General features: G+C 38.1%; 1 protein-coding gene and 3 non-coding genes across 4 annotated transcripts; 3 read left to right on the forward strand and 1 right to left on the reverse strand.

The window, feature by feature from the left end:
* Nucleotides 1-495: 495 nt before the first annotated feature.
* LOC6585451 (putative metabolite transport protein HI_1104) lies at nt 496-16355 on the reverse strand. The gene is made up of 3 exons (XM_002011043.4): nt 15974-16355; nt 1311-2662; nt 496-1068 (listed from the first exon to the last, which is right to left on the reverse strand). Exons 2-3 carry the CDS (start codon nt 2644-2646, stop codon nt 791-793), a joined length of 1614 nt encoding a protein of 537 aa, XP_002011079.1. The 5' UTR covers nt 2647-2662; nt 15974-16355; the 3' UTR covers nt 496-790.
* On the forward strand, nt 12978-13050 carry Trnaf-gaa. Its single transcript has one exon. It is a non-coding gene; the product is annotated as a tRNA-Phe (tRNA).
* Nucleotides 16356-17730: 1375 nt separating the features above from the next.
* Trnaf-gaa lies at nt 17731-17803 on the forward strand. The gene has a single exon. It is a non-coding gene; the product is annotated as a tRNA-Phe (tRNA).
* Nucleotides 17804-19737: 1934 nt separating this feature from the next.
* Trnaf-gaa lies at nt 19738-19810 on the forward strand. Its single transcript has one exon. It is a non-coding gene; the product is annotated as a tRNA-Phe (tRNA).
* Nucleotides 19811-19978: the final 168 nt, after the last annotated feature.

Consider the following 19978-nt stretch of genomic DNA (forward strand, 5'->3'; position numbering starts at 1 on the left):
TGGCTAACGAACATTTCGCATAACGAACACATTTTTCTTTTGGGAAAATACGTTTCGCTTAACGAACAATATGTTGCATAGCGACCAATAAAAAAAAAGAAGATTCTGGAACAAATTGTGTTCGTTAACCGAGGGCTCACTGTACATCGAAAAGCCATATAGTTCGTTAATATGTATACACATACATATTCGTGGTCAGTAAAAAAAGCTGATTTGGCGTTTTCTTTGCGGGCTGCCCTTTCTGTCTGGAATGGGCGAATTGGATTAAAGCAAATGAATTTGATCGGCGACAACTTTATAATGTTTGAAGAAATACTATGGAATGCATTGGGAGGGAAAAGCTGAAACTTTGTATGTAATATTTGATATCATTAACCCATAGAACCAATTGGGACGTTCTTTCAATTTAAATATAACTTCCGTCCATTTGGGTAAACAAAGTTTCTATCCAACATAATTCAGTAAGATGTGAGCCTCCCATAAATACATTTTGAGTTAGGGTTCTTTTTAGAGCTAACAAAACAGGTTTATTTATAATTTATTTATATATATATGTATATAGAAAGGCACTACCTTGTATCTCTCACTTAAGACTATGTTAATTTTTTACAAAAATTATAAAATCAATAGTATTACACACATAAAAAAAAAATTGTTTTTTTTTTTTATAATTAAAGTAATCATAATAATAATAAAAAAATATTAGAAGCACTTTCACAAATAGATTTATCTCTTTTTCGCGATCTGATGTTATGTCGGAGGCGGAGACGGAGGTAAGATCTCCATAATACTACAGTCTGCTGCTCTCGGCGCCATTGTGACTTGGATGAATCGATTGTGACTTCTCGTAGCCATTGCCATTGGACAATTGCAGATGCTGCGGCAGCTGGGCAGGGCGGCCATTCGAGGGCAGGGTCTCATCCACGCTGAACACGGAGTTATCATGGCCGTGCATATTACGTGCGTTCAGGATGGTATCCGGGTGCGTCTTCTGTGATTCCTGCTCGTTGGAACTGGGCTTCGCTTTGCCATCCAGCAGGAAACAGGTGATCAGGAAAAGTATAGAGCCTAATGGGATTGGAATAAGTAACACCATATAAATCAGTTGGGCATTAATAGACTGTGCAGTATTTATATCAAGTGTGTCGGGCCAACATGCCTAACAGCTGACGTAGCACTTGCGTTACATGATGATGTCAGTTCTTATCTAACTATTTTCTTGTTTACTTTATTGTATAAAATTTCCTACTAATTTGAGAACAAATATATTTAGCTTAGGAAATTAAGTCGAACAATGAACAAATACTTACTGATGCCATAGAAGCCCGCATAGAAGATCATGATGGAGCCGCGGTACCCGATGACCTTGGCCACTGGATCCACCAGAATGGGCAAATTGCCGCCAATGTTGTTCATGACGAAGAGGAAGACGCCGATGGTTGAGGAGCGCACACGCAACGGGACAATCTCAACGACAATTGCGAACACGATGCCGAACCACATTTCGGCAAAGAAGTAGCTCAGACCGAGTGTAATCATCGCCCACAGAGGTTCGAAGTAGACCGAGCCGAAGGCGGGCAGCGTGGCTATCAACTGGCTGATGGCCAGGACAAAGGCTCGCGAACGTATGCCCATTTTGGCGACTATCTTATCGGAGACGACGCCACCGACGACAACGCCCACGCTGCCAATGCCAATGGTGACAGCGAAGAGCCACCAGCCGAGATCCACGTCGGGGAAGTAGGTGTTGTAGTACAGATCGGCATTGTAGGCAAAGGTCATGCCACCACTGTGACGTATGGAGGCGGCTATCATCAGCATAATCATGGCGGGACTTTTGATAACCTGCCAGAGGGAAATGGGTTTGCCGCTCGCTGTGGTGCGATCGCCCTCGCCAATTGATTTGCGTTCCGGTTCCCGTAGGGTAGTGCCCGTGAGTCCGGCGACAATAATCGTTAGCACTCCGGCACCTAAGTAGCACATACGCCAGCCCATATCGAAGAAGTTCAGCTTGGTGATGTAGCGACCGACGGGGAAGGCAATGCCGTAGCCGCCATAGATGCCCCAATTGAAGATGGCCATGACCAAGGCACGTTTGTTCTCCGGAAAGATGTCGGACATAATGCCCGTGGCCAGAGGATTACACCCAGACTCACCCGCCGCCATTACCATGCGAAGCAGCACCAAGTGCCAATACTCCTTGACGGTGCCCTGCAGCAGAATCGCAACGCCAAAGATCACAGTGCAAACTGTCAGCATTTTCACTCGATTGTATTTATCAGCCGCAAAGCCCATGAACACGCCAGCAATGGTGAACACCAATATGAAGGTGGGCCCGGCCAGTATCTGATAATCGATGCCCAGTCCATTGTAGTTCCACTCGCAATAGCCCGTTCCGTTCATATCCAGCGAATAGCAACTGCTCTCGTTCTTAACGTCCGAGCACTGGGTCATCAGTTCGTGCCTGGTGAACATACTGTTATTCTGCTGGCAGGCATGATCTCCATAGTCCAGCTCAATGGCCGTCTGCTTGGACGTGACGCCGATCAGATAGTGACCCAGCTCGCCTAGGATGTAGCCGATAGTGAGTATGCCTAGGACATAGGTGCTGTAGAAGCCGCTCAGTTTATTCAAAATTGGTATCATCCTGTGGCTGTTTTATCTGTGGATGGAGCAGAGTAGACAACATTTTCATTAAGTTGGTGATTTGATAGATCGAATATAGAATCCATATGTGAGTCTTAAGATCTGAAGCATCCAAGCAACTTGGGGACATGGAAACCCAAGGATCATAAGATATACAAACACATGCTCTAAAAATCAGAGCATACATATTTGAGCTAAGATCCAATGTAAAGGTAAAGCTAGCAGCTGTGAACCCTGGGGTAGGTATTCAAGGACATAAAGACTTTGGAGTGTTTGGAGTCGAAGTATCATTTGATATAAGGAGTTGAGGACTTCAACATATGAAGATTTAAAGACCTAATAGCTTAGGAACCATAAGACCATAAGAATTAAGCAATTTTTTTTATTCTCATAACTTTATAAGCTTAGTCAATGGAGACTAAATGACTTAAGAGCAACCTTTTAGAACTATGGGCTACAATCACCTTATGACCTAGGGAATCAAGGACTTTTGAACACAAGTTCTCAAGCATCATAAGTCCAAGGAATTTAAGGAACCGAGGTCCTGTATAACTTTGCATATTCTACTCCCGCTTGCTCTTGTATCACATACGTAGATAGAACAGTTCTATAGGTCCACTCTTTTCTGGTTGCGAACTACCCTTTGCCCTCTCTCTATTATCTCTAAGCTTGGCCTAGGTTATGTTTCTGTTTTTCCACAGTTTTCCCATTAGTCCCGCGCGACAAATCAAACACTTGATAAGAATTTGAATTGAATTTGAATACCCGGTACCCCTGTCAGACCAACCTATTCAGTTCTTGAGGCTGCGCTAGCTGTGCGAAACATTATTTCAATAGAATGATAAGCAAGCGGGAATTAATTACAATCTGTCGAGCTGTCTCGGCGACAAGTGTGCAGAACAAATTATAATTAAAGCCTTGCGACTCGATATTCGACGTGATAAACGATCCGTTCGGTTGTTCATATATTTATTGATCTCGAAAGGCTGCTGAAAAGAACGTGACTTGAATAATGCCCGAATGGAAGTGAAAGTGAAGTCGTTTACGAGCAACGGCCTGGGAACGTAAGCTGTGTGTGACCTATATATAAATAAATATACATATATATATATATATATGTATATATACATATATATATATATCACGTAAACTAAACCAATTTAGGGTATATTAACTAACCCAAAGGCTTTTGTGCAAGCTTTTAAGCTTAGCTTGTGAAACTTTCGAAGATATGCATAAAGCACAAAGCTTGCAAATTTAAGCTTGTGGGCCAAGCTTTTATAGTGAGCTTTGAAAGTTGGAGTAGTTTAAATAAAACTAGCTAAAGGCGATTACCGAGCACACGGAGATAACGATGATAAATAGGCTTATGAATATCAAGCTCAGCTGTGAAATATGTTAATAGAGCTCCTTATACAAAACCTCCATTAACAGAATATCGTTTATAAGCTTGTATATATGTACATATATCCATTCAATCTATAGATAACAAATAAGAAAGCTGTAGTCGAGACTGTTCGACTACGAGATCCCCCGAACTTCGAGCAACTGATATTTCAATAATTTTTTGCGTCTTTCTGCTTACACAAGAAACACACACACACACACACTCACAGACACATATAGGCACACACGCTTACTATAGGAACTTAATTGCTCGATAACTTTTCTTGTGGATGTACTTTCTTCATGAAATTAGATAGATTGTTTTTGTATCATTAAAATTCGTGTATTTGTCAGGGCACAACTCTCTACAAATTTAGTGATGAGGGTGTGGATATTGGGGTGGGGGGGAATTATAACAAAAATCGAAATTCTATAAAGTACACATGAATTTACATATAAAATTTGGCGACTCTAGCTCTAAAGATATTGGAGATATAATTAAATAGCTTATTTTCAATAATGTTTTTATTCGATAAAAAATAACGGGAAGAGTGAGTTATCGATTTTTGGAGATAAACTTGATATCCACGCTATATATACAAACATTTGAAAAATAAAATTCCCTGATTTCCCATTTTCAATGGATATGGTTGAATAGGTATGGGTATAGGTTCAAAGTGTATAAAAATATATTGTTTACATATATGCATTTATAGGTCTTAGTATATATAAGCATAGTTCAAGTATATCTCTAATGAAGGTCACAGCTTATTGACGTTTGCCCCGCCCACTGGGCGTACTGGACGTGAGCATTACATTTTAAGCTAATCTCTCAAGAAGGCCATCAGCGGTAAGGCACTTGTCCATTTTGATCGGGTAATAGCTATAAAACTATCACGCTCCCCAAATAAGAGTCGCTCTATAGCCTTGACATTATATCCGAGAGTAGTAGTAGTAGTAGTAGTAGTAGTATACTCGTATATGTATATTTACGCTCTTGAGTGTCTAGTTTCTATTGGTAAAGATATAGAAATTACGGATTTACCACGTGCTTCGTATATACCGAAGACGACTCGAGCAGACGTGTGAATATTTCAGACATTAAGTCTACGCTTTGTCAGACTGAAGAGACAATGGAACAGACAGATGGACAGGCATACGATCCGATGATGGATGGACGTACGATGAAGCAGATGGACGAACAGGGAAAAGAGGCAGAGGAATAAATAGAAGCATGAGCAGACAAACTAACGAACAGCCAAATACGTATATGCAGATATTGCTAGCTGGGCGTGTCCAGCGAAGTTCCTATTGGTCCTTTAAAAGTTAGTTGGCCCCCACATAGGCTAAACTCAATTTGAACTCGGAACAGAAAACAAAACCTGACTTAAACAGAGAGATACATATTCCTATTAATAGCCAAATAGTTTCCTGTTTCAAATATTTTTGACTGTACTTCATACATACATACATCGACAACATATTTATATACATATTTCTATGATATACTATATATTTAGTCATTTGTTTGATCAGAATTGTGAAAGGTGTGTGAGGCATTCGTATGGGGCTCTACTTGAAGGCATTAAACAAAGCAACGTTTATGATTTATGAGTCGGAAGTTTGTTAATCTCCACACAAAGACCAAATAGGGAAAACACCAAATAGGAAATACCCTGTAGCCAATAAAAAAAAAAAAAACAAAAACAATTGTATACTGAATTTGATTTCAGGTGGAATGCATATATTACTCTTGTATACCTTGAAATACCCTGTAAATAGCTCCAAGTGCTTTCTAGGCTAGAGTCTAGGATGTTGTTTGGTTGTTTGTTTATTTTCTTATATCCCCTATCGAATTTTGTATATATGCGCATTGCTATTGCTTGGTCATACCCCATACTGGTCAGTTTCTGTACAGGGTATCGTTTGTAAACTCTGCATAGTTCAATGTCAAGGCTAAGTCCGTCAATAAAACAAAACGCCCCTTCAAAGTATTTCGCTTTCTGCCAAATGCTGTCCAAATCAATTCTCATTTATGCCATTAAGACAACTGCAAACAGATTTACACAAACACACACACTCACACAGACGACAGTCAAATTTATGTCTAAAGAATTTACTTTTTATACTTGCTCGCCTTTTTTGGCTCTTTTTTTTGCGGTGGACTTTAATCAATCAAGTTGTTTGGCTAATTTGCCTGCCATGTTGTCGGTATCTCTCGGATGCAAGCAACAAAATGTATCTGTAGACGAAGTAGTGGAAGGCGAGAAAAAAGTATCTTTTACATTTAGCCGCTGCTGATTGACTGCTGCCAAGGTCGACAAAGGGCAAAGACGAAGGAACGAAATGAGCGGCTAATCGCAAAGTGTATCTGGGCAGCGACACGGCCATTGTTGCTGTGTAGCTCAGCTATGCTAAGTGTATCTATCAGATACACAGACAAAGATACCTAGATACAGAGACGTTAAGAATGCGGATGCTGAGCGGAGCGACAACCAAGTCCATTGGCCAAGATTTTGAGCATAGTTTTTGATTAGCTTCGCCGCGCAACGAGCATCTGAAACAAAGTCAGCTGTAACGCAATTGTCATTGAAATTTTGTCTCTTTAATGGGTCTTACCCAAAAACAAAGTGTTTAACAATCTTTAGCGAAATACCCGTTTCGATTAGCTCATAAATACGCTAAGCTCTTTTTAAGTTCGTCCACGCGCGCGCGCTCACCTAGTCACATGATAAACGTCTGAAGAGTGGACGCTCTAACACGGTTCGTGTACCCTCCTCAACTAATGCCATGTGGGCATTACTGAGGGGTAATATCGAAACGTATCTAAACAGGTTTCGCAGCCGTTTCTTGATGCGCATTTGAAGTCTCTGATGTTTCTTTTAGAGAAACTGTAACTTTAACTTGCAGTTTAAACTGGTTCATTGTAAATTTAACGGTTTTTGACTCTTCAAATATCTATAAGGTTATCTGACAAAAGTCTTGACAAAGTCAAGCTACCCCATGGCTATGAGAGATATGACATGGCGTGTGGCATTACAAGCTGTCAAGTTTCAATGTCAAGACTGCAGCCAACTCCAGATCAGCCCGCGAATCAGTGTGTGGCGCGCAGGCGAATGCGTGACTCGCCGCATTTGCCAATTCGCCGCGTTTGGCTTTCTTTGCCAAGGCCAAGCGCAGCTGCTTGTTGCGTGTGCAGTTATGCATGCGCCGCAGCGAACTTTATTTTCAAATGCATTCAAGCGTTAAATGTTAATGTTCATGTTAAATGCTAGTGTTAAATTTATTCTTCAACTAATTTCATAGCTAGACGTTTGACTGCTGCGATTTTGTGGCGTGGACAAGGGAAGTTAGTCGGGCATTTGAATGCAGTTTGATTCGTATACCCTACATCTCATGACGGAAAACTCTTTATATATATATATATTCATCTCTGTCATTTCAATAGATTTTACCATCGATCAAAATCGATATTTTAGCTTGGTCAAGCTTCAAGACTATCGAAGTAAAGTTAGATTATATATACTCCCCATTAAGCAACAGTTAAGTAACCCCCATAACTGATTAAATTGATCGACTAGAGCAGTCTTAGTTCGCAAAGGAGCTCGCACTTGGGTCTTACAATGCAAACAATTGTAACTCAAATTGTAATTAGAATTGCTTAAGCCTAACTCAATTTTAATATTCTACTTGGCATAGCATTTGCATTTAATTAGCTTCCACTTTAATTAATAATGCATTTTTTATGCAATTTTTATATCATATCATTAATTTAGATTTCTTTTTACATATATTCTATTCTGTAATTGTTGTTCAGCACACTCCAAGCATAAAAATCCTAATTACTACATATTTACATAAGAGTAGCAATAAAATTTTATTAGCCTGAGTTTTTAGTAGGCGCAGACAGTTTATAGACCATTTGGAGTAATTTACAACTGACTAAAATAGTTGTTAACTAATTTTATGAGAGGGAAACTGGGCTAGCTATATGTGCTGTAAAAAGAATTAATGGTCCAAACCAGTATGAGATATATTTTATATTCATAGCAGTCCAAATTCAATTGTGTTTGTTTATAAGAAATTGCGTTATCGATCAATATCGATCAATTGAGTGCATTTCTAAATTTATCCAAATCAAAGCACAACTGTTTTGGAATTTATTAACAGTACATAAGTCGAAGTCTAGCCACATCTTAGTCTAATACTTTTCGCGGAATGTTGATTCGTTCTCGGATCGATTAATCGACGATGTATCTGATGTAACATTCGCCCACAGCTGAGGCGCACGCAATGCCACATACAACAGCCCCAAGCCGAGTCAAGTGAAGTCAAGTCATGCGCGCCAATTGCGAGACTGGGCAAATTTAGATGAATGTCTATTCGTGACAAGATTGGACCAAGTGCACGGATACGGACATAGATCAGCGACCAATGCATTCTATTCTGAAAGCCCAAACAAGTTCATAGATATATATATATTTAGTTAGTCTGAAGGCGAAAGCAAACGCATAAAGCATTCACTTTCACTATCAATTAATACCCTGTAATATCGTAGCTAGCGGTTTGATATAAACTTACATGGAAATTATTAAAAATATTGTAATATTATATTGAACTACCTGGAAATTTATATTTTATCTAAAAATCTAGAACTTTGTTTTTTTTTTCTAATTATTTCTTATCTAGATAGTTAGATATCTATATATTTAAAATGCTGCCTAGCTCTGTATTTTTACATCTTCTCTAATGTAATCTAATGGAAGCTACCCACTACAATTCTTCATCGACTTCAAGTCCAGCTCTAGAGCTTCTATACAATAAAGTTTTTAGTTATAGATCTCTGACTGGATCTTAGTATTGCTAGGGAAAACAATTTGTAACCTACTTTATATATGTTTGTTTGTCTCTTAATCTAAGTACTTAGAACATTGGACTTGAGTTGACTATAATGAGGTTTTTCTACTTTCTTAGAGCTGTGTTTTCTCTCACTCTATACTTTTTTCTGCTCTCTGTACATGTCTCTTTGTAACATCTTTTCTTGGTCTATGTATTTCATACATCAAGCTGAAGTTTTCACTCCATAAGCTTTACATTTCTGATCTAAAACCGAAGCATGTAAAGACTTTGCATTGAAGTTTTTTGTTTCTGCTTTGCCTCAAGTATTTTCTGCCCTTTATCAACATTCTTTCTATATGCTACGTCTAGAATTATGGCTCTTCATTTGCTACTTCTGCCTCATCATCTTCTTTAAACTAGAACCACAAGATAGCTGTAGATGCCAGTCTCTAAATTTCCCAGCGTCTCTCAGTTTTAGACAGCCAGAACTGGCTATTGGTCGGTTTTCCCCATCTAAAATCGCGCTGCCTATATATGTATATGTATATCACTTATATTATTCATATTTATCTCACACACTTCGCTGAGTCACGCTCGCATCTGGTCAACGTCTAGCATTTCCTTCAGTCCACGCCCCATTCAGACGTTAATTGGGGCTTTTATTTTTTCGCTGTCTTTCGAAAAAAAACTTTAACCACATAGCGACTGTCGCTCAGACGGGGCGATTAGCTCAACGTATTGCTTTATTAACTTGGCTACAAAAATGTGGCTTAGCATTGATTCTGAACAAAGCTTCAGCAGCCCCTGCAGACCCCCCCACCCCTGGGAGCTCCAGCGTAGCCCCTGCTCGGATTGTAACCGCAGTCAAGGTTAACCGGCGTCGGCTACTTAGCCATTGTATCAAGAGGTGGGCGGCTACACAGTAGTGTGAAGGGGGCAGAGGCGTGGCATGCTTAAGTAATGCGACAACGTTGCATGCAAATGCAAATATGCCGCAGTAGCAACAGCAACAGCTACAGGTACAGCGGCAACAAATTACAATTGTAAATTCATATTTATTTCGTTACGTTCTGAAATTTGCAGCACTTTGCACGCCAGATGGCGCTCTGGCCAGTCTCGATCAGCTGCGCATAAATCTTTATTAAATCAGCGCGACAGACCAAAACGATGAGCAGGTGTCCCAGCGCCAATTAGCAGTCACTAAACAAGCCAACGGTCAATAATTAGCTTTGCGTGCGACAATTGCCTTGATCACCTGCGATCTAACCTGATGGCTAAGCACCTTAGCCAACTGCCAATTGCTAACTGCCAATTGCCAACTGCCAAATGGCGTCTGTCAACTAACGACTGTCAAGTGCAGATCTATTCAAAGCAGCTCCGAAACAATAACAGTAGCTAGAGCAATCATAAATGTGCTCGGGCGTTGCTAGATCGCGAGCAGATTGCTAATTGATCGAGTCTTGGGTAGGACTCGTTTACAAATTGATCGTAAGTTGATCGATAGCAGATAAAGACCTGCTCGTACGTAAATTACAAGTAGATCACTAATTTGTTCATTAGCTGATCGCTACTGGAATGCAGCTTGATTAAGATCTGTCTACTTGAAGTCTACTTGATCGCCAGATGATCGGAACGTGAACGCCCAGTTACTCGAAACTAGTTCGGAAGTCCATTGCAAGCAGATCGTATCGATCGGTCTTATTGATCGCCAAATGATTGCCCTTTTGTCGAGATTTGAACCATGATCTATAGTTGATAGCGAATTGGTTGCAAATCGATCGCAATATTTTTCGAATTTTTGCTACATTTTGGCCACAAGCTGAGTGGAGCTTGACTGAGATTTGATCATAAGTTGATCGTGAGTTGATCGTGAGTTGATGCAGTCTATCAGACTGACTAGCTGATCTTTGGATTCTTATGAGTGCTTGATCGCCTGTTAATCATAAATTGATCGTAAGTTACACTCTACTTGATCGTAAGATGCTCGGAGAGTGTATTGATCACAATTCGAAAGTAAATTGATCATACGACAATGAGCGAATTGCGATTGGGTCTCAAATTGATCGCGAGTATGTCTCAAAGTGATTTTGAGTTAATCAACTCTGACAGCTCGATGATCTGTAGTTAATTTTGAATAGATAACAAAATGATCGCGGGATGATCGCCATGCTGATCTCTGATTCCTACATTGGTGTGACCAGATCTGATCAGAAACAAATGATCGCGACTTGATCTCCGGCTCAGTTATTGTGCATGGTCAGTAACAGCTGGTGACATGCGCGGCTGTTGTGTAACGAAAAAAACAAAAACCGGAAAAAGCACCGATGTCAAGAAATAAGAAACAAATGTGTCATGGCCGCGTGCAGTTAGCTACATATGTCCGTACTTGAACCGCAGCTCGATCTGGTGCCTGATACCCGGCCATTTGACCATATTTGCATTATTCATTTACATATCCTATACAAGTGATTTCACTATCTGAACAGGTGTTAAATTCCATTATTAATTGATATATTATTAAGTTGTATTAGCTGAAAAAGAGAGCAGAAAGACTTGTGGCCATGGATAGTAACCCCTAAGGGATCTTTGATTCTTAGTGATCCTCATTCGAATATTGTTCGAGTATAACTAATCTTATCTAAATTCAAATAAATTCACTAAGCTGGAAACCAGTCTTAGCCCTTTAGCTATAGTATAGCTAAAAACTAGTTTTCACAGATGACAAAACACCATTTGTATTTCCCTTATAGATATCTACAGGTTCTAAGCAAGATCTGCAACTTGTTTACACTCGTTCAAGCAGAGAAAATGAGGCATATTGGCTTCTAATGTCTGAAGGCACTTTTAATGCTCATGGTAGGTCCATAAGATCTGCCTAGCATCACTTTCCTAAAAACTCTCTGCTAGGGACCACTCTCTTTTTCATAACTGATAGAAGCACTGCTCTCTACCTTCCAGGCTGGCTAGAACAACTCGTCTGTTATCTGAACGAGTAGTAAAAAGTCAACGTTCCTGAATGATATGCAAACGCTAAATAAATAGCTCTCAGCGATTATATATTAAGAGAGATCTGTGCTTGTACATCTGGAGATTAGCTAACTTTAGAGTGAACCAGCTGGAGCAACAGATGTGCATAAATTGTGAATGAGTCGTGAACACGTGGCAACGCCAATATGCTAGTTAGATTCGAAACACTTACACACAGACACACATACTTAAACGGGTTTTTATGTGTTAGCTAAAGTACATTTTATTTAAAGGGCGTTTAATTGTTTAAATGCTAGAGATTTGCATAAATTTCTAGTTAAGAATTGAATCAGAAAACTCAGCCAAATGGCAAATCAATACAGAGTGAGAGAGAGAGAGAGAGAGGGCAAAGAAGGAGATCGGAATAGATAATGATGATACATTGGCAGCAAGAAACGCCAGTCATTCCCATCATTGAATATGTATTCATATATTTTGTTGAGTTCTAATCGCATCTCAAGTCGATCGAGTCGATCTCTCGTATATCTGTATAACCCGAATTACGGGGCAATTACGACGTCTGCCCATGTTCCACAAATGCAAATCAAGGCGAACGACAGGCAACAAAAACACAAGAACTCTAATGAATTTTCATAAAGCCAAATTCCGAATACTCTATGAATGAGCATTGCCGCGAAGAACGATCCAGTTCATGAACTACAATTCGATTGAGAGTCGATTGATATTTCATTTTGAATTGATCAACTAATGAGCCTAGTTGATCTTGAAACTCAATTTGAATGAGGAAATAAAATATGGAAAAGAATATACTATATACTAAAACAATATACAGTAAGTATATATACTAGCAGACCTTATAATACTCTACCTATAGAAATGTTACGAAAAAAGTATAAGTATATCTCTATATATTTATATATATAATACAGTTTGCTAAATTTTGATAGTTAACACATGTGCGTCATATATAAAGCTTAGTGATAAGCGCAGTCTATTCTAAGAGACTTTTTCTACTCTACAGAGCATAAATAGCTCAAGCATATATATGATATACAAAGGTATGTTCACATGACATTCCATTGCATTGCTCTTCATGTGTCAAGTACTCAACAGCAGGTGCCGAAATAGCTCAGTTGGGAGAGCGTTAGACTGAAGATCTAAAGGTCCCCGGTTCAATCCCGGGTTTCGGCAGGACTTCTTTTCTTTTTCAATTTTGTTAGTTTCCTTGAACTTAAAATCTAAAGGCTGAACATTATACTATACCCTCTTCAACTATATACTGGTATAAAAATCTTTCTTTTCTTTATTATTATAATCACCTATATCTAATCCAAGTTCTATAGCTCGAGATCAAGCAGAGGCTGAGTTCGCATAGGTCACATTAGCAGCTAAGGAAACTAGTGTATGAACTTCTTTACAAAGAAGTCGAGCACATTGGCGAGCAAAAAAGACATTAATTACACTTAATTATAGTATGATTGCTTAGATCTAGCACTAAGCTTAGAATGCAGATCCCATGGACTGCATCAAGTCGAACAGCTGCACGAACGGGTCAATAAATTATCGGTAAATGCCATATATTATTGTAAATATGTATATTGAGACATATACATTTACATATATATCTATATAGATATTATAATTAGGAATTCCGAACCGGATCGTAGCACCTGGTGAATGAGTCGAGCTAACAATTAGACATCCAATTTTCTAATGAGCTGGATCATTATAGTTAACTACTGGGAAAAGTAAAAGGTTCGACTAATTGAATGTCACTTGATATCTCTCCGATCGCAATTACAGAGCCCAGCCGAGCCGACCTAAGCTGAGCCGTGAGGAATGCAGTTGCTGTCATTTTTTTTATTCAAAACAATTTGTCAGCTCAATTAGAGCCCATAATCCAGATATTACATCTTACTAATCTAATTGTCTTTGCCTTTCTAATAAATCATCGCAATCATCTAAATGGAGAACGCCTCTCTGTCATATATACATACATAAATACATACATACATATATCACCTGAATTTTAGTCTGAATCATCATTGCAGAGATTAAGTTTGATGTCATCGATATTGATATTCATATCGATCCTTGTCATGATCAGAATTATCCTTCCAAACGTAATTTGTACTCGATTAATACGGTTACTGTTATCGATAACCTGGACAACTATCTGCTGTTCTCGATTTCTATATAATTCCATTTATTGGCATGCATTTATAGTTTTTAATTGTCGATAAAAATCGATGTCTTGTTATGTAAGACATTTCATGTCAATCAATCAACTGATGCCGTCAATTATTGTTATCGAATGCATCAATTATCACACGATTCTCAACTCTTCTGATTAGCAATTTAAAAATTAAGCCTGACTTTCACTTCACACAATGTTTTACAAAATTATAAATTATGAATCCAATGTTAATCAAATGCATTCACAGTTATGCAACGAGGTTGTAAAATCTCCACGTGTTGAGCTATCGATAAATTCGTGACGAGCCAACTTTGTTGCCCACCTCAATTACATCTTTCTTGTTACCATATAGAATTGCTCTGTGTGAGTGTGGGTGTAAGAGCATAAACTTGAGTTTATTCACAGTTAAATTATCGAAATTTTTATAGACAAGTTTATGCATACTCGTTCATGTGGTGTTATAGAAAGTATATTGGTTTATCTGTAAGCTGTTTGTTAACATGGGTGATGATCTTGACTGTTTTTTACACAGATACTCCTCTAATGCTGTATTATATATCATTCTATACCCAGACTGACATAGTTAAAGTCCATTTATGGCATGACAAATTAAAAAACATAAATTTTGTTAACCCAGAACGGGTATGATCAAGTCGTTCACGTCCGTCTGCAATCTTCTTCGTAGTTGTTCCAATAAGTTTTCAGTCTTCTATTTCATTATTAAGGTTTGCTTTTGTTTTTTTCCTCCTCGTTTTTCGCAGCTTCCGCTGATAAGCAGACGCTTGTCAATATTAGTTGAAATTTGTCAACTATTTAGTAACGCCTTGTTTCCATATGATTGACTCTCGATCTTTGTCTCTCGTTATTAGTTTTTTTTTTTTTTTTTTGTTGAGTATTTTTTGTTGACTTTTGATTTTGCTTTTGTTTTTGTTGCTTCTTTGCAAATGTTGTAAAGCCAATTGAACAAATTGCGTTTAGTTTTTATTTGTTCGTTTAAGTGCTATTTCATATCGAGGCTGTGTTGTTCCAATTGGACTTCCAACAAGATTGTGTATCTTAATTCATTCCAATTCGCTTTTTCCTTTTGCTTAATTTTCATTACATTGCCTGAACCCATTGTAAATGTGAAATCAGGGTAAAATGGCTTTATTAAAATGTATGTACCAGACAGAAGGAGGCGTGGCAGTCCCTATAAAGTATGTTCTTGATCAGGGCAACGAGCTGAGTTGAGCTGTCCGAACACATTTGAAGCTAGAGACTTCAATCTTTTCTGATTAAATTAATGTTTTATTCAACCTTAGCACAGAGCCCCAGTCTTGTCAACAAAAATTTTCCCACATTCGAAATAAATTCGAAAACTATATAAATAAATATGAAATAGAACAAGTTTTAGACTCATTAACATATTTTTATTTATTCTAGTAATATACATACATATGTATTCGGAAACAAGTATATTGACCACAAATTTTATATACATATGTGTATATGTATGTATATATATTTCTTTTATCATAAAAATTCCATATTTAAAAGCAAAAAAAAAACTTGCAAAATAAAGTTCTGTACAGCTTGTTTCAATGAACTTTTAGACTTAATTTGAAATTAGAGAGAAAATAAACAAATTTGAATTCGCCGTAAATGTATTTTCTAATTGGAATCTCATCTGTGCAGCTCGCAACTCCGATTCGTGAATCGTAACTTGAATTTCGAGCTAAGCAGATGTGCTGCAGTTTGATCTTCAATTAGCTTTTAACGGTTCACTAGCTGAGCTTTTTTTATTTATTTTCTTTTCAATGTATGCCTAACCTCAATTCTCGGCAAGTTTTTTAGCGCGATTACAGATATATATATGTATGTATTTAAAACTTGGATTTTTTTTTACATACATATTATGCATAATAAATAAATTCTTACATGTTATATATGGCTCTAGTTGATTTATTGTTGTTGTTCTTGTTGGCACTGACACACAAAAAAAAATGTTTTTAATTGTTTTTAAATGATTTTCAATTGAAACACAAACAATTGAAACAAAACACGCAATCGAAATTAATGTTTTTATTTTCTTGCAGATTCTTTCACAATTTTCTTCAATGTCGCGAGCGCAGATAACGCGAACAAAAACAACAGCAAAAAAAAAAAAACAACTAACAGTTTTTTAGTTGTAAAGCAAACAGAACACGCGAAAGATGAAGAACGGAAACTATTCACAGTACGCCGCGTTCTTATTGCCTGTTGCCTGCCTGTCTGCCTGCTCTTTGGCCACGTCCAATTGGCTAGGTTTTGCAAACAGAACTAAAACGCGGCTTCGTTTGCCATCGGTTTTTAAAAAGGAAAATCGCGCCCAAGCCCAAGCGTTGATGTTGACGTTGACTTTGACGCTAGCGTCGACGTTGACGCAGTTGCTCTCGCTAACAATACAAAAAACCACATCAACAGCAACAACAACAACAACGATAACAGCTAACTAAAAATTTGCAAGCCAACGCCGCCGCCGCAGCAGCGACAGCGGCAGCCAGCACATCGAAACAAAGCGAAGAGCGAGCGGCGAAGAGAGCGTGTGTGCTTTTGTGTGCGCCGCTCTCTTAGTTCGCCTGTTGCTATTATTGTTGTTCTTCTCGCACTTTCTTGTGCTAGGCTGGCTATGCAGCGAAAAGCACAACAAATAATTGCAAGAAAGGATTCGCCGTGAATTCTGCTCCTGAAAACAAAAATAAGTGAATACAATAATTACGAACAGAACACAAAATAAGTTCGTGCTGGTGACAAATACGTGCAGGTGGCCGAAACCAAGGCTCGTGTTAGGATCAATAACAATATTTCTCTTAATAGCCGAGAGATCGCAAAGATAAGCAAAAACAACACCCAACAACAAAATTGTGCAAATCGCAAGCATTAATTCTCAGGCGAAATGAATACGAAAATATTTTATATTTCGGCTCAATTTGTTCTTTTTTTTTGGACTACATTTTGTTAGCTGTTTGTCAACTGCTCATAACGCAAACAAATTGCAAATTTATTAAAAAAACAAAACAAATCAAAAATGCAACAACAATTCAAAAAAGGGAAAAATGCAAAAACCAGTTCAATTTCGTAGACTGTGTAAAAACCACGCGCCATTGTCGTCACCTGCTCGTCGTAATTCCCCCATCTTAGCTTCAGATCAACAACAACAACAACAACAACTTCGGCTGAATCATCATCATCAGCAGCATCGACATCATGATGCTCATTATTATGATGTTGCTGTGATTTTTGAGGTTTCCGTATATGCAGTTGTTGATCGTGCTAACACGCCCATCCCCACCCCCTTCCTGCACAGTTAATCCATTGCTCGACTTTCGCAGAAGTCGTTAAAAATAACAAGCGGCATGCGGAGAAGTAGAAAACGTAAAAGGAAGCAGCCAAAGGCAATGCGAAGAATTGCAAATACCCTTGTAGGATAGTTTATGGTTCTAAGCAGTGAGCATCACTATTTCTACACGTGTGTGTGTGTGTGTGTGAAGAGTTGTGTATATGTGCACATGTGTATGTTGTGTATATTTGCTTAAAAATTTTGGTGTATGCTCTAAGGACTGCACTTGAAAAAGAGAGAGAGAGAGAGAGAGAGAGAGAGAGAGAGAGAGAGCTTAGCTCACTTGCAAAACGCTTAAATCGTCGCAAGCCATATCGCCGAAATAGCTCAGTTGGGAGAGCGTTAGACTGAAGATCTAAAGGTCCCCGGTTCAATCCCGGGTTTCGGCAGGCAGCAATATTTTTTCCCAATTCTATTTTACAATTTATTTATATACACATAAAAAAAAAAAAAAAACTAATATTATATAAAATTTAGCCAAATGAGTAAAATGGAAAAAACTAGTTCGCCTAGAGTCCAATGGACTCTAGCTGCTGTAGCGCACAGGTCCTGGTAATGGTAACCCAACGCAAGGGCAAATCAAATCCAGTTTTTTTTACTGCTCTCTGACAGATAATTTTGTTGTTTTGCTTCTTCCTATTCTTTTTAGAGGTGGAAGGAATGTACTTTAAATTGCAGCACTGTTAGCCCCTGACTTCAACTCCTACTCCGACTCCGAGTCTGACTCAGACAAAACTCTCAAGATCGCCGACAAAAGACAGAAAACTGGTTCCGAATGGACGAATCCAAGTTTTTTTTTCAACTTCTTTTTATTATTGTCTATTTTTTGTGCAGGTGTTGGAAGGTTTTTGAGTGCTTTTCTTGAGCAGATCTTAAGCTAATTTGATTTGTATATTCTTATAGCATATTTATGTACATATATATTTGTAGCTTTAGTTGCGCTACGTGACGTCAAGAACGGAACCAGTTTGGTTCTAGGTGGGGCGTTGACGCTGTGGGTGGCTTTTGGTTGTAAGTTTTGGTTGAGCGATTTTCAAGGCAAAGCTCAAGCTGTTTCTATACTACAATACCTTCATATAGAATACCCTTACCCAAAGTCCAGTCCATTCAGAGATGAAGAGAAGCTATGAGGATGAAAGATTGAAGAGGGGAGATACATAGGAGATGGAATGTGATAGATAAGAGATAAAAGATAATATATGGAAGATAGGAAAGACGTAATACAAGATGGCAGATGGAGCAATGGAGATGAAAAATAGAAGATGTACGCTCAAAGATGGAATATGTAATATAAAAGATTAAATTTGGTAGATGGCAAATAAAACGTAGAGGGTAGATATAACATAATATATGGTAGATAGATGAAAGAATACGGAAGAATGAAACTTAGGAAGATCACAGATTGACTATATATGTACCTTATCGATAGATTGAATAGGTTTTTAGTATAGGCGATAAGTTATATATGATATACTTCATATATTTACATTATTATAAATAGTACACATACATATGTTTTAGAATTTATTAGTTTTTTTATTAAAATCACCTAAAAGGTTTTATCTATTTCTCTTCTATCCTCTTTAGCGAGCTATTTGACACACTAAATCAGCTGTTATCTCCATCTTTGTCTCTCCATATCTCTGTTTCTCACTGTAAGTCTATCTCAGCTGCATTAAGTTGAGCGCTTTAAACACCTGCATTTAGGCATGAATCATGAATGTGAAAAAGCATGTATATAATTACCCAAATATATACGTAAATATAAATGTATACATATATACATTCACGTATTATCTCTGGCCAACGATTCCATGATAATATTCGAGATATACATATATACATATATTTGACGATCCGTGAAGAGCTCGCCAATTATCGTTTCCTTGTCGAGGGTCGCTGCCAAGTAAGAGGAGGCTGGTCCATCAGTTGAACTCGTTTGGCTCAATGGTTATATCGATTGAGCATGGAACATTTCGGTCTCCAATCCTTTCCGCTTCACCTTAATAACAATTCAATTAGCCGAAGGAATTTTTAACGGGCGTAGCCCCCAAATGCGCTAATAAATGACTAAAGCGTAACAGCAATAAAAAAATTAAGCCAACAAAATTTTTTTATAACAAACTGCAAAAAAACCGCAGAAATGGGTTCACTTTATTTCACAGTTCATCAAACGGATTTTGTTGTTGCCGCTCCTCTCTCTCCCTTACACACATTTTTAATTAGCTACATACGTCATTGAACTACTCTGCACTGTCAGGTAGGTATCCCACCTCATGACTCACTAAGCAAGTCGTTGCGTTTGGCGGCCGGAGTTCTCAGCGCCGAAATAGCTCAGTTGGGAGAGCGTTAGACTGAAGATCTAAAGGTCCCCGGTTCAATCCCGGGTTTCGGCAATGCCAATTTTTTTTTCTTTTTATATTCTTATTTAATTTAATAATTTACATATTGTTACAAACATTTCCCACAGCTTCCCTTAGCTTTCCAAGCCAATAAAGCAAACACTTTTATTATTCGATCTATGCCGCTTATATGTTTATTTAACTTTAATTTTTCCTTTAAAA

Source organism: Drosophila mojavensis, unplaced genomic scaffold, assembly GCF_018153725.1.
Source record: "Drosophila mojavensis isolate 15081-1352.22 unplaced genomic scaffold, ASM1815372v1 contig_136, whole genome shotgun sequence".
In the NCBI taxonomy this organism is placed as follows: Eukaryota; Metazoa; Arthropoda; class Insecta; order Diptera; family Drosophilidae; genus Drosophila; species Drosophila mojavensis.